The sequence below is a fragment of the Sebastes fasciatus genome, chromosome 1 (genome assembly GCF_043250625.1).
Source record: "Sebastes fasciatus isolate fSebFas1 chromosome 1, fSebFas1.pri, whole genome shotgun sequence".
NCBI classification, from domain to species: Eukaryota; Metazoa; Chordata; class Actinopteri; order Perciformes; family Sebastidae; genus Sebastes; species Sebastes fasciatus.
The window spans coordinates 8,028,280-8,041,566 of NC_133795.1; the positions used below are offsets into that span (position 1 = coordinate 8,028,280).

Genomic DNA, 13,287 nt, shown 5'->3' on the forward strand with positions numbered 1-13,287 from the left:
TTAGGGAGGCGATTGCATGTCTTGTAATAGGATTTGTGCGTTTCATAATAATTTAAGTAAAATGAAAGGAACTGCAAATCTGCTCCTTGGGTTCCAATTTTGAAATGATTGAAGATGTAATAATCCGCATTAGCTCTTTTTTTCATTGTACTGATGTTGTCCACTTCTCAGATCTGATTTTGTGTAATGACCGCAGCTACAGTATGTGCACGTGTCTCCTTGTGTGGCGCCATGAAATGTTTGGTAGGACATGGAAACATGCAATCACAATGCTGCACACTGTGCACTGTAGCTATACTTAAAGGAACATAATGTATCTTTCTATTTAAAGAAAGGAGGAGAGGAGGGGAGTGTTGGGAGGTGAGACGGGAACAATCCTAGAGAAAGCCCTCTGGAGAAGAAGGAGGAAGAGGCTGTCAGGCCCAGGAGGAAGACCAACGAGACAAAGCCTACCTCGTTTCCTGAGTCACCTCCAGTCCAGCCCATCAAGGGACTTATCCTCATCTGGCTAATGAATATTACAAGTGCAGCCTGATTACAATAGTTGGGGCCTCGGGGGTCTTCAGGATTACTAGCCGTCTCAATTTCCCTGCGATAAACAAACATGGGTCACACAGATGTCATCCAGCAGCAATCACAGATGTCCTGGGTTGTTTACCAATAATATTATTGTCACAGATGCTGCATGACGCAGGACTAGAAATTATGTCGTCTCTAGGATTCAAGATCAAACATGTATATGACGGCAGGTCCTGCTTTATCATTCAAGTGGCCTACTGATGTAGGCTCTGGATACGATAAACTGGATATATCAGAGAGCATCTCATCACAGTTACATTGATCAGTGACGTCAATCAGATTGTTCTGCACACTGAAGTTTCAATATGGTTCAATTAGAAAGAAAGACTTGATTCTAAATCAATAATCAAACAAAATTCATCCTTGATTTGTGCAAAGCACGGCTTGCCACAGTTAAAGACTCTGCAGAGAATCCACTATACCAATGCTAGATTAGCTAAGGTGTACCCAAATGCTAGTGACGCCTTTAACAGGTGTAAACACTCACCCGCTAACATAATGCATATGTTATGATCCTGCTCCAGGCTACGAGACTATTGGACTAAAGGATCTGAAAGTCTGCAGGGTAACTGCAACATGGTCGTTGATCCTAACACATTCACAGCAATATTTGGCACTGCGCTCGCAGCAAACTATCCCATACTGTTGCAGTAGTAAGGGTTCTGGCTTTAATAAACTTTATTGGCTCGATCGATGTCTCATCCTTTTAAAGTGGAAACATGTTTCACCCCCCCCACTCACGATAGATGGATTAAAGAGGTTCTATAGAGTATAAAACTTGAGAAAATGTGATTCTCCCCATTGTCTGTGTGTGCGTTTGTTTTGTTTTTGTAATTCTGTGTTGTTGAGTCGGTCGTGGTCATTACTAGTTTGGTTTTCATGGAGCAAAACTCAGACCCTGAGCAGGTCTACCTTTTGTTTTGTGTGCTTATAAACCTGTGCAAAAATGTGAAAAACAAATCAAACAATTTAATCATGATATCAATTGGTGGTAGTAAAAAAGAAGACAGAAGGACAATAGCAAATGTTGAGAACATTACTCACAGTGACAACATCACAAGTTGATGATATAGAATTTGCTCATGACCTGAAATTGCACCTCAGATCACTGATTAACCAGACAAACAATCAGAAGTCAGAACACATGGACATTGGAGGACTAATGTGCTTTTAGGAGAAAAATAACCTGTGCTCATCAATATTATCTAGTGTCCTTGTTTTCTAGAAATCTGAAGACTACTAGACAGAGTGGCATTTAAATTCTTTGATGTGTGGATTTCAGTCCTGGCAATAATTGTAGAATCAAATGTGGATTCGGCAAAGTGTCCTCAAAATGTGTGTAGAGCTGCAACAATTAGTCAATGGACAGAAACACAATTGCCAACTATTTTGATAATCGATTCATCGTTTAAGTAATTTTTCATGCAAAAATGGCAGAAAATGCAGATTTCAGCCTCTAAAATAAGGGAATGTCCATCTTTTCTCTGATTTATATCATATTAATCTGAATATCTTTGGGTTTTGAACTGACAAAACAAGAAATATCACCTTGGACTTTGAGAAACTGGGATTTTCTGACATTTTATAGACCAACTGATTAATCAATTAATCTAGAAAATAGTCGGCAGATTAATCGATAATGAAAATAATCATTAGTTGAAGCCCTAAATGTGTGTCTGTGCTTTTAAAGCGCAGGAGCCGCTAAGACGAGGCACATTTCCCTCACAGCCTTTCTACTTAATTTCCAAATCTACTTTTAGGACATTATGTTGTGTAATATGAGTGATTATGCACCATGAGGTCAGTGAGAAGCAATAAACAAAAATAAAAATCAAGACAGGGTTATCATACTGTACCTTAAATATTTATTAAAGAATTACTTTAGTTTTGCTGCTCTTAAATTTAGCACTAACCAAAATAAAGCTATCAGTCAAAATCATCTTTAACTTTATTTATTGTGCGTTTCGTCTCTTTTTTGGTAAATTAATTACATGAATTTGTGTGCGGGGCGTTGGGGGAGAGACACAAAGCGAGAATGAAAAGAAACGGAAATGATTTAAGAGGCGCTGGATTATTTACTTGATATTATCATGTGTATTATTAACCTATCAATATTTATTTTCTTTTTTTTAATATCATGGTTATCATGTATATTGCAACACCCATATTATAAACAAAAGTGTAAGAAGATCTATTATATAAAATGTATTGTGCACTTGAAACTTAGAAGAGCAATACGTCACTGTACATAATGAATGAGACAAACCACACTGTGCTGATGTTTTACAGTATTTTTATTTTGTCGGAATGAGAGCTTCTGTTATGTACAATAGAGGACAGAAACAAATGTTACAGAAATTATAAATATACTCTTGCTCCAAACTGGTTGTATTCAGTACTGGCTGTGCTGTGTCCAGTAGATGATTATTTACTATTCAAGTCTGCCCTCTCTCTCCTCCTCTCTCCAGGTCAGTACCAGGTATAACGAGGACCTGGACAGTACAATCAAGAGGTAACCGATGTGTAATTTCAATACTCACAATGTGCAGACTGGCTGCCACCCCTCATGGCTAACTAAGAGTGATCAGTGGGCGGGATAAGAGAAGGAGGCGAGGGAGAAGAGAGAGGATGGATGAGTGGACAATCCTCAGGCGTTCACTCTCGCGGTGATGGCGGGAGGAGAGCGGGGCGAGGTTGAGGAGGAAGATGAGGAGCAAACGTGGGACACGCGGAGCAACGCAACAACGTATCTTAAAACCTCAGCCAGTACATGGCGCTGCGCATTCTGTTGTAGTCGGGTAGCTGCTCGACGGGGCCTGAGGGGTGGAGAGAGAGGCAGGAGAGATAGATTAGAGACAGATATCGCAGCGTGGGCCCCTAACCTTGCTACAAAAGGACTAAAACACACAAAAATAACTCACCAACAGCTGCCACAGCAGGACACTTATCGTAGATATATTTGGAGCAGACGTCACGCACCATCCTGGGGGTCACGGCCTGAAAGAAGAGATGTGGAGGGAAGTCAGAGGCAATGCTTCACGCAATAAAATGTTTTCTCTCAATTGTACAAATAGTCCAGTTCAGAGTGTCAACTCACATCGATCCGAGCGTCCCACTCTGCCAGAGGAATACGCCGCCCGTAGTTCAGGATGTGTCTGCCGATGTCGTCACAAATAGGTGTTGTCCCTAAAAGACAAACGGGTGTGTTGACTTGTGATTCAGGATTATTTTAGTAAACCAAACCTGAAACTAAAACCAAAATAAGCAGTGAAAAACATTTTCAGTAAACAGAATCTAAATAAAAACTAAATCCTTTAAGAAAAACTAAACAAACAATATTACCTGGGTAAAAACTAATTCAAATAAAATAAAAACAAACGTAAATTAATTTCAGTTTTTTTTTTTTTTTTTTTTTAAACTGAAACTAAACTTAAACTAGCAAACACACTCTGAAAACTAGGTAAACTAAACTGAAAATGAAAAATTAAAAATAAAAAATAAAACAACTAATTGAAAATTCAAAACTATTATAACCTTATTGTGATTCGGAGGAGTTTGTATGTACGTTTAAATGCATGACAGACATGTTACGTACCATTGAGCTGTCCGACCAGGCTGGCCTTCAGAGCGTTCTTGCCTCTGGCTACATCACTCTCTGTCACCGTGGTACACAGGTTCATCCTGCGGGGAGCAGAAAGTGGAGGAAATAAGACAAAATATGTACATTGTCCTATAATTAAAAGTGACTTAACATTACACTTATGGTGTTCTGTGAGTCAGGGCTCAACAATAAGGCTTGCCCGCCTGGAAACAGGAGTTTAGTTGGGTGGTGTTAGAGAGGATGTGGGCAAAACTCCAACTATGTATTGTGCAGTTTGTCGCAATTTTAAAAGGTGGATAAAACATGACAGTTAACTTTAGTTTTTGTTATTTGATAACCACTAATAAATACAAATTTGTATAAGGGCAAGTAAAAAGATTTCTAACCCACCTGCCCGGTCGGGCAAGTTAAAAAAAAGGTTGAACCCTGTGAGTGTGTGTGTGTGTGTGTGTGTGTGTGTGTGTGTGTGTGTGTGTGTGTGTCCCAGAGTCATTACTGACCAGGCATTCTGGGACCAGTGCATCATATCTTCAATTTTGTGCCTGTCAGCCACAAAGTAAATTCCCAGCAGGCCGGTGTCGCTGTAGGAGGAGTGGAAGGCCTGGAAGCTGTGACACAGCTCCTGCTCCACCGCCAGGCGAGCCAGGCGGCTGCTCAGGTGCTGCAAGTGAGAGGAAGGAAATGGATGCTGATATTCAACCGTTTACAATTTAAAATGAGATTATAATCACACACATCATCAGGTAGTAGGTCTAAATATTTATGGTGTTATATTTAGGTTGACCTGCTTTGAGTATGTGATAATAACAGCAGTACAGTGTTGAAGCAGTACAGAAACCGGGGTCCCCACTCTTTTCTAGAGATCATTTCCCAGGACTTTTCCAGTGATGATCTAGCTGATATGACAGACAGGGATCTCTGAAATCATCTCTTCTGTGCTTAGAAATTATAATATATATTACAATATAATAATACAAACTAACAGCCATCAGTGACTAATATTTACATTTGAAGGATAATGTAACTTACAATAATTCAGAGTTCCAGCCACAACTGTAATGTCATCCAACCTACATGTGCTACCATGAGACATTCACAGCGTTTCCACAACATAACCGAGAGCAGCCTGTACAAAATATTCTCGTCCATAAACTAAAATTTGAACATTAATTCGTTCCTGAATATAACTTAGCCCTGAGTCCTGATAGATTACCTGGTAATTCATTCACAGCTCAAGGGAAATAAGAGAATGTTGAAATAAATTTCCAGGACAACACAAGGATTTTTTCGTTCATTTTCCATGTGTTTTCAATGACTGGAAAATTGGTCAACTTTTTTCCAGATTTTTCAGGATGCGTAGGAATATTACATAAATATATAAACTGACTTTTAAAAACTATTATAGTTCTGTATAACATGCCACACGTTGTCAGCCTCCAACTACAGCAAAGATGGAACAACAGGTGTGTAGAGCAAGTACAACATCTTCCACCCCACATCTGTGCCAATTATAGCATTTTACCATTAATCCAACATTTAAATATGTTGACACAAGAATGTTATAATCGTAGTAAAAAAATAATACAGTTTAGCTTTCAGTAAATGAAACCGTAAAATATCTAAAATTGCTATTCTATGCAGGGATGGGCACTGCGTGACTTTTTTTAGCAGCTGCTTTGTATTTCAGGTCTTGTTCCTCCCAACAGGTCCAGAGGCAGGGGAGAGACCCCTGACCCAGGTTTTCAGAGAGGATCGTAGTCTACCCCTCAATAATGGCCACTCAAGACATTAATAACCTCGAGTGGGCAAAGCTTAAAGGGGATACTGCTGCATAAGATGAATTAGGAGGTATTAATTACAGCTTCCAATTTCATCATTGTCTTTTCTTAATTGCATAAACTAAAACACACCTGTACAAAAACATATTTCACCAACCTTTCCACCGCCATAGGTGAGGTCAAAGCTGCCGATGATGGAGTTGGCCACCATGAGTGGCACGATGTCTGGGCTGGCAGCACTGGCGCCCTCCACAGCCACGGCAACGTGTGCCAGAGGCATAACATCATCACGCATACGGATCTGAGGAGAGGCAGGAAAGGAACAGATCAACAAAACAATTAACTATGACTGTGAAAAATGAACCATGTTCTTTGGTCTGTCACAGGCCAGAATAAACATCTACAATATCAAACATCAATCTCAAATAGAAGTTAATTAACTTGAAATTAGTCTGTGACTGCTGCAATACTCGGCCGTAGATGGTCACGTTCAGCGATTTCTAATAATAGGGCTGGGATGATATGCTAATCTCCCGATTCTATGCTATTACGATACTTGGGGGCTGATTTGATAAGTATAGTGATTCCACAAGTATTGCGTTTTGATATTACGATTTATTGCTTTTTTTGATAAAAATCGTAGTCACGAGTGTACTTGCGCTAAATTCAACAAGTCTGCATAGACTTAAATGAAGCAATTCTATTGATTCTGGCATTATTAAATCAATTTCTAAATGGTAAAAAAAATAATAATAATAATACATAGGTGAATCGATTTTTTGTCCCACCCCTAAGAACTAATGGTCATGTGAAATAGCAGTGGAATAAGAGATCATGTCACAAACCTCACAAAACAATGAAGAGAAAAACACTACTGCAAAACACTCTCAACACATCTCACCTCGCTGCCTGTGAACCGGCAGGGTGACAACAAGGGGGCGGCATCTCCCTCGTACTCGAACGACACTCCGCTGAAGTGATCTTTGGCATAACCGACCAGCTCCTCGTGGTTCACACCTGTAGAGGATGCACATCAGATAAACGCCAAGTCGATCCAGGAAAAGTAGAAATTCACAGAGTGCCTCCTCACAGTGTGTGTGTGTGCGTGTGTTAGGATATAGAGGACCTACCTCCAGCAGCAGACAGCACCATGCGAGGGGCTTTGTAGTGGCTGCTGATGTAGTCCACTAGGTCCTGACGGGTCAGAGACCTGGGAGAATTGAATATGAGTATTGTAAGTACACAATGGTGCAGAATTTAATATAATATGGAATAGACATACTGAAAGAAAACGCAAAATGAGAAGTTAAATCATGACAAATTGTAGTTGTGCAACTTTTGAAGCCATAATTAGCATCATCGTAGCAGCTCACTGACAGCAGTGTGCTTTTGATTAATATTGAATTATTAATTATTTTGTGTGTGTGTGTGTGTGTGAGCATGCAGTTCCTCTTGCCTGGCATTGTTGGAGGGTCCCAGCACACTGTGTCCTAGAGAAGTTCCCTGGAAGGCTGTGGCATGCAGCAGGTCAAGGCAAACCTCCTGTAGGTTACCCTCGACTTCCTCTAGCTCACGCAGCACCACGCCCCTCTGCTGCTCGATCTCCGCCTCGCTCAGTGAGCAGCTCTGCACAACCTCTGACAGCAGCTCCACGGCTGGGAAAACACATAGGAAAAAACAAGTATTCACAACTTAGAAACAGCAAAGATATTACTTACCGCCTCATACAGTATGACTCACCAAAAACCATCTTGATTTGTCTTTCGAACAATCACCAACTCTGGTTTGGTCGAAATAAACCCTTATTTCACCGAGTTATATGTGCAAATAACTGACAAACATATTGCCCCAAAGAAACATCAACGATGTACTCAGCCAATCATCAATATATTTGTCCAATCGCCCAACCCTACTCCATGACTAAACAAATTTTTTAGCAGCCGCTTTGTATTTCAGGTCTTGTTCCTCCCGACAGGTCCAGAGGCAGGGGTGAGACCCCTGACCCAGGTTTTCAGAGAGTATCGTAGTCTACCCCTCAATAATGGCCACTCAAGACATTAACAACCTCGAGTGGGCAAAGCTTAGAGGGGACACTGCTGCATAAGATGAATTCACTTTAGGAGGTATTAGTTACAGCGAGTTGACATGGGAACGATGTTAATCGTCTCGCGAGCTGAAGCATCAGAGGCACATTTCTGCGCCAAGTAAGGCCAAGTAATTAGGATTATTTCACTGCTTGTAAGCAGGTCATCTCACCTTTGGGCAGGTCTTTGGCAAGGGTCTTCATATAGTATGCAGTGTGCTCCCTGGAGGTATAAGCGCTCAGGTGAGCACCCATAGACTCCACCTGCTGCTCCAGGGCTGACTGAGGGTGCTTCTTGGTTCCCTGGGGAGTGAGAACAAAAGGTGAATGGAAGGAGCTGTGTGATGGCATTGTTTGGCTAACAGGTAGAAATATCTAGGGATGTCACAATCATGAATTTTAGTTGACGATTGATTGTCATACAAATAATTACAATTAACGATTTAATTGTGTTTTTCTGTTCATTTTATGCCACACAGTGGTACTGTTGTGTTTGGCTTTGCAACTAGACCTAAATCCATGTCGTTAATTTCTAATTGTTGGAAAAGGAGCGTCAATTCATCTCCAAATATTTTGCGGAAGCAGTGTTTCACCTGTATTTCTGCTGCACATTGATTTATTTTAAATAGTTTGTTCTCAAACTGTTGAGTAGGCTGACATAATGTGACGAAAACGTGGTTCAAGACAGTGAATTAATGTAGGAGGAGGCTTGATTTTATTTTCAAAAGTTAACATGCAACGGGGAAACACAGAGCCAGTGTTAACCGTTCCTGCTTCAGCTTCCAGACTGTGGTAAGGAAACACAGGGGAGACTTTGTTTGCCTCCAGGGCTGAAGTTGATGCTCACTTCAGGGTTACACAGTACATTTACTAATACTAGACAACTTTACTGCTAATTTCTACTCTGAGCCACCATCACTCTCTCTCGCTCGCTATGCTCACACTAAGCTATTTCTGAAAGGACCCCCTGCTACTCTTATAACACCACGCTTCCATCTAAACATTTGTATGTGAATTATCTAATTAGAAAAGCTGGATGGAAGTGACAACTTGACATACCTTGAAAGCCATGTGCTCCAGGAAGAAGCCTGCTCCGTTGTTTTTCTCACTCTCATAGCGACTGCCAGTACTGATCCACAGTCCAACCTATGATGGGGAAGAGATATGTGAAGAAAATATGAATCTACAACAACACATACCATTCAATGGCGAGTCTATCAAGTGCTAAATCAACCTCCTACATTGGTTGTGAATAGATCCCGTATTACTGTGTTCTTACAGTGCATGTAGCATGTCCAGTATCCTCAGATGCGACCCTCAAACCGTTGTCCAGGGTAGTGAGTCGAGTTTCAGGAGCTCCCAGCAGGCTCTGGGCATAGCTGACTGAGGCCTGTCCACGCCTCAGAGACAGCAGGATGGGCTGGATGGGTAGAGACACCAAGAGGCAAATACTGTTAGAATAAGATGAATTTCTGCTAACATTAAACACATTGGAAGCCACTTTTATATATTTTCATCCTCCATAATCTGAAGGCTTTAGAGATGTTATCGTGAAAAAAACTCAGACCTCCTGTGTCGAGCATCTCAGTTATAGTTTGGTTTAATATACCGAGGTTCAGAGATATGGAACACTTTGCCATCTCATATTTTAAAGTTGGCACCAGAAGCCGTTAAAGTAATGTTTTTATCTCCCCAATGTTTTCCTTGTGGATTATCTCTGTAAATTGCTTATGAATAATTGCTTTTCATTGATGATACAATAATGTGAATCTTAATTCTATTTCATCACTTTTTCTACTTGCATATATGGATGTTTGCAAGTGTGTGTAATCGTATCTTTTTCTTCTTCGCTCTCTTTTTTACAACCCTTTTAGTATTTTATTCTCTTTTTATAATTGATTAAGGTACGCACTGGAGAGTGCCCTGATCAAGCCCCGCTGAGGGTGTTTTGCACCTCTCCATCACATTTGTTGTTGTTTATATAATATCAACTTGTACCTTTTTTATATGTGTAAACAAATAAAATCTAAAAGTCTATCTCTGGGTCAGACTGTATTGAACACTTTAAGTCAATCTGTTTACATACAGAGTATAAATGTTTGGCACAGGACAACATCTAAACTTGGCTGCTGACATTGACACCACTGCCACCTTCTACTATCTGCTAATGACTAAAAATAGACAGAACCAGAACACAATATCAGTATAAATCAAATATATTCAGATGTAAAACATGTACAATTGTCTAGTTTAACATATCCCTTATAGACTTGTTTTACTCTATTCTACAAACAATGTACAACTTTATTCTGCACTTTAGTCTATTTAAAAAACTCTACCTCAGTTTTTATCCTGCATTATATTCCACATTTGAAATTTCTTAATATCTATATCTCCTATATTTTATTATCCAGCACTATATCACTTTCTGCACTATATTCACATTTTGAATAGTCCCGTATCTCAGTTGTTACCCTGCACTATCTTCATTTTAACAGTTTCTTCATCTCCTGTTATTTTTTATATCTGGTATATTTGTTATACTCTGTATTACTTACTTGTGTCTCTTTACTAATATGTTTGCACTATGGAACTGTGATGCTGGAAACTTGAATTTCCCTTGGGATCAATAAAGTTACTACCTATATATATATATATATATCTATATCTATATATCTATATATCTATCTATATATCTATAGATCTATCTATTTATAGATAGATCTATAGATATCTATAGATATCTATATATCTAGATATCTATATATAGATATCTAGATATCTATATATATATATACTACTACTACATATATATATCCATCACATTGTACTGTACGGTAATGGGATGCCATTCTATAAATATTTTAATTTTCAGACAGTATTTTCAATATTTAAGATCAGATATTCCTTTATTAGTCCTGCAGTAGGGAAATTTGCAGTGTACAGCAGCAAAGAGGATAGTGCAGAAAACAAGATGCATCAGCTAACACAGTAAAAAAGAGATAAACAAAGTGTAACAATATGAACATTTTAAATAAAAGGAAGTATAAAAATAGGAGCAGTATATACAGTATTGACAATAAACAGACTAAAATTGCACAAGTGGAAAATGATATATCACAGTGAGAATTAAATTAAATTACACCTGAAAATATCAGGTTATTGTCAGTTTTTTGGTGTGTAAGTGGTCTACTGGGAGCAGTGCTGGTTTTAGGATTATTTCTGAGAACAATTTGACTGTTTATTCAGATTTATACAAGAACATGTTGTGCAATGATGATCTGGGGTTACTGTACTGTATTATAAAATATGGGAACACAGCTAATGTCACTTTCTAAAGTAGCTTAGTTTCTCAAGTCAGTGAACAGTTTTCACATATTGTTCTACATGATACAAAAGCACCTTTTCAACAATCAAACATTTCGATGATCCACTAAAGTCCAGCACTGTCTGTCCAAAGTCACCAGGCTAAGGCTGCTAGCCAGGAAGCTAGTTCAGCTGCAGTATGAGGACAGAGGAGGACAACAGAGTCAAACTACAGCTGGTGACCTTGTGAAACACCGAGACGACGACCAGCTCATCTAGATAAACACGTGTATATAGAGTAAACGTTACACATTAAGCGATTATTACAAGATTAATACAAGACTGTTTCATCTGAGTTGACCTTGCTTTCACTGATGCTAACTGCTAAGCTAGTTAGCATTAACTAGCCTGTTAGCTCAGCAGGTTCACTACCTTCAGCGTTACGACACAATAACAAACAGCACCGGGACGTTTCATACTGCAAAACAAGCTTTAATGTCTAGCCTTCAAATGTAAACTCACGTTGCGGTTCTTGGCGAGGACTCGACCTACGGAGCTCCCGACCCGACACACAGACGAGGCCATCGTTCAGCTCTGATACACTGGAGGGGTGGAGGGGGAGTCTGCGCATGCGCGGTGCGAGGGCATGCGCTGTGGGAGGCTGTGGGAGCGCATGCGCGGTGGGAGGCCGTGGGAGCGCATGCGCTGTGGGAGGCTGTGGGAGCGCATGCGCGGTGGGAGGGCATGCGCTGTGGGAGGCTGTGGGAGCGCATGCGCGGTGGGAGGGCTTCACTTCTTCTTTTACTCCGTCAGATAAAACATGTAGATTATCTCTTCAACTGGGGAAATGTCGCCACCAGCTGTCCTCTGTGTGTTATTGAGGGTAGTTCAGTGTGGTCAGGTTGGAAAGACTTAAAGGGACTATTTGTAACTTTCAGAATTGCTGCTTAACAGCGACACCTGTGGCCGTGAAATCAACGAAAAGTCAGCGTCGGGCTCGCGCTTGCTCGCTCTCAATATACCTGAACGAGCATCACTCAAAACAGTGAGGCGACAAGTCATTTAGTAAACCATGAAGAAAGAAAGAAAGAAAGAAAGAAAGAAAGAAAGAAAGAAAGAATTTGGCTAAAATGAATAAACCATGAAGAAAGAATGAAACAAAGAAAGAAATAATTGGGCTAAAATTAGTAAAACATTAATCATTAGGTCCAATTAAGTATTTCAAACCATAAAGAAAGAAAGAAAGAATTTGGCTAAAATTAGTCAACCATGAAGAAAGAAAGAAAGAAAGAGAGAAAGAAAGAAAGAAAAAAGAAAGAAAGAATTTAGCTTAAAGGGACTATTTGTAACTTTCAGAATTGCTGCTTAACAGCGACACCTGTGGCCGTGAAATCAACGAAAGTCAGCGTCGGGCTCGCGCTTGCTCGCTCTAAATATACCTGAACGAGCATCACTCAAAACAGTGAGGCGACACAAGTCAGCTAAAACCACAATATCACTATATGTTTCAGCTGCTTGGCAGTAATGTTAGCTGACCAGACGAAGGTCTCTCCATGAACATGATTTAGATCTGATCCTAGTGTTGGCTTTTCCTGCCTAAGTGCAGGCTGAGGCAGCGGGGCTCTCCAGCGTGTCTCCTCTGCTCTCTCCGCCCGCAGCCGGAGAGAGCAGAGGAGACACCGGCACCCGGTCGGTAACGAGAAGACAACGTAAATGTCTGTAGAGCTCCGTCACTTCACAAGACACGGGAAACCTCTGTTGGTCTGGAGGAGCTGCAGCAGTTATTTCTGCACAAACGTCCACTATACATTCACTAGATATTCTCAGAGCTAAACTAACTCTTCTGCAGTGTGTAATGAACGCGCGTTCACGTCTAGAGGTGGAGCGAGCTGAGCTGTCTGAGTGAAGGCGAGCAGGCAGAGGAGGAGGGTACAGCGGCT

At 40.3% G+C, this 13,287-nt stretch overlaps 1 protein-coding gene and 1 non-coding gene across 2 annotated transcripts; both read right to left on the bottom strand.

Moving 5' to 3' along the window:
• Nucleotides 1-2,855: 2,855 nt before the first annotated feature.
• uqcrc1 (ubiquinol-cytochrome c reductase core protein 1) lies at nt 2,856-12,030 on the bottom strand. The gene is made up of 13 exons (XM_074610932.1): nt 11,870-12,030; nt 9,321-9,461; nt 9,101-9,187; nt 8,215-8,344; nt 7,415-7,613; nt 7,089-7,168; nt 6,860-6,975; nt 6,116-6,259; nt 4,681-4,841; nt 4,175-4,260; nt 3,677-3,765; nt 3,501-3,576; nt 2,856-3,395 (listed from the first exon to the last, which is right to left on the bottom strand). The coding sequence occupies exons 1-13, from the start codon at nt 11,930-11,932 to the stop codon at nt 3,331-3,333; spliced, it is 1,437 nt and encodes a 478-aa protein (XP_074467033.1). The 5' UTR covers nt 11,933-12,030; the 3' UTR covers nt 2,856-3,330.
• On the bottom strand, nt 7,916-8,036 carry LOC141780507 (small nucleolar RNA SNORA26). Its single transcript, XR_012596681.1, has one exon. It is a non-coding gene; the product is annotated as a small nucleolar RNA SNORA26 (small nucleolar RNA).
• Nucleotides 12,031-13,287: the final 1,257 nt, after the last annotated feature.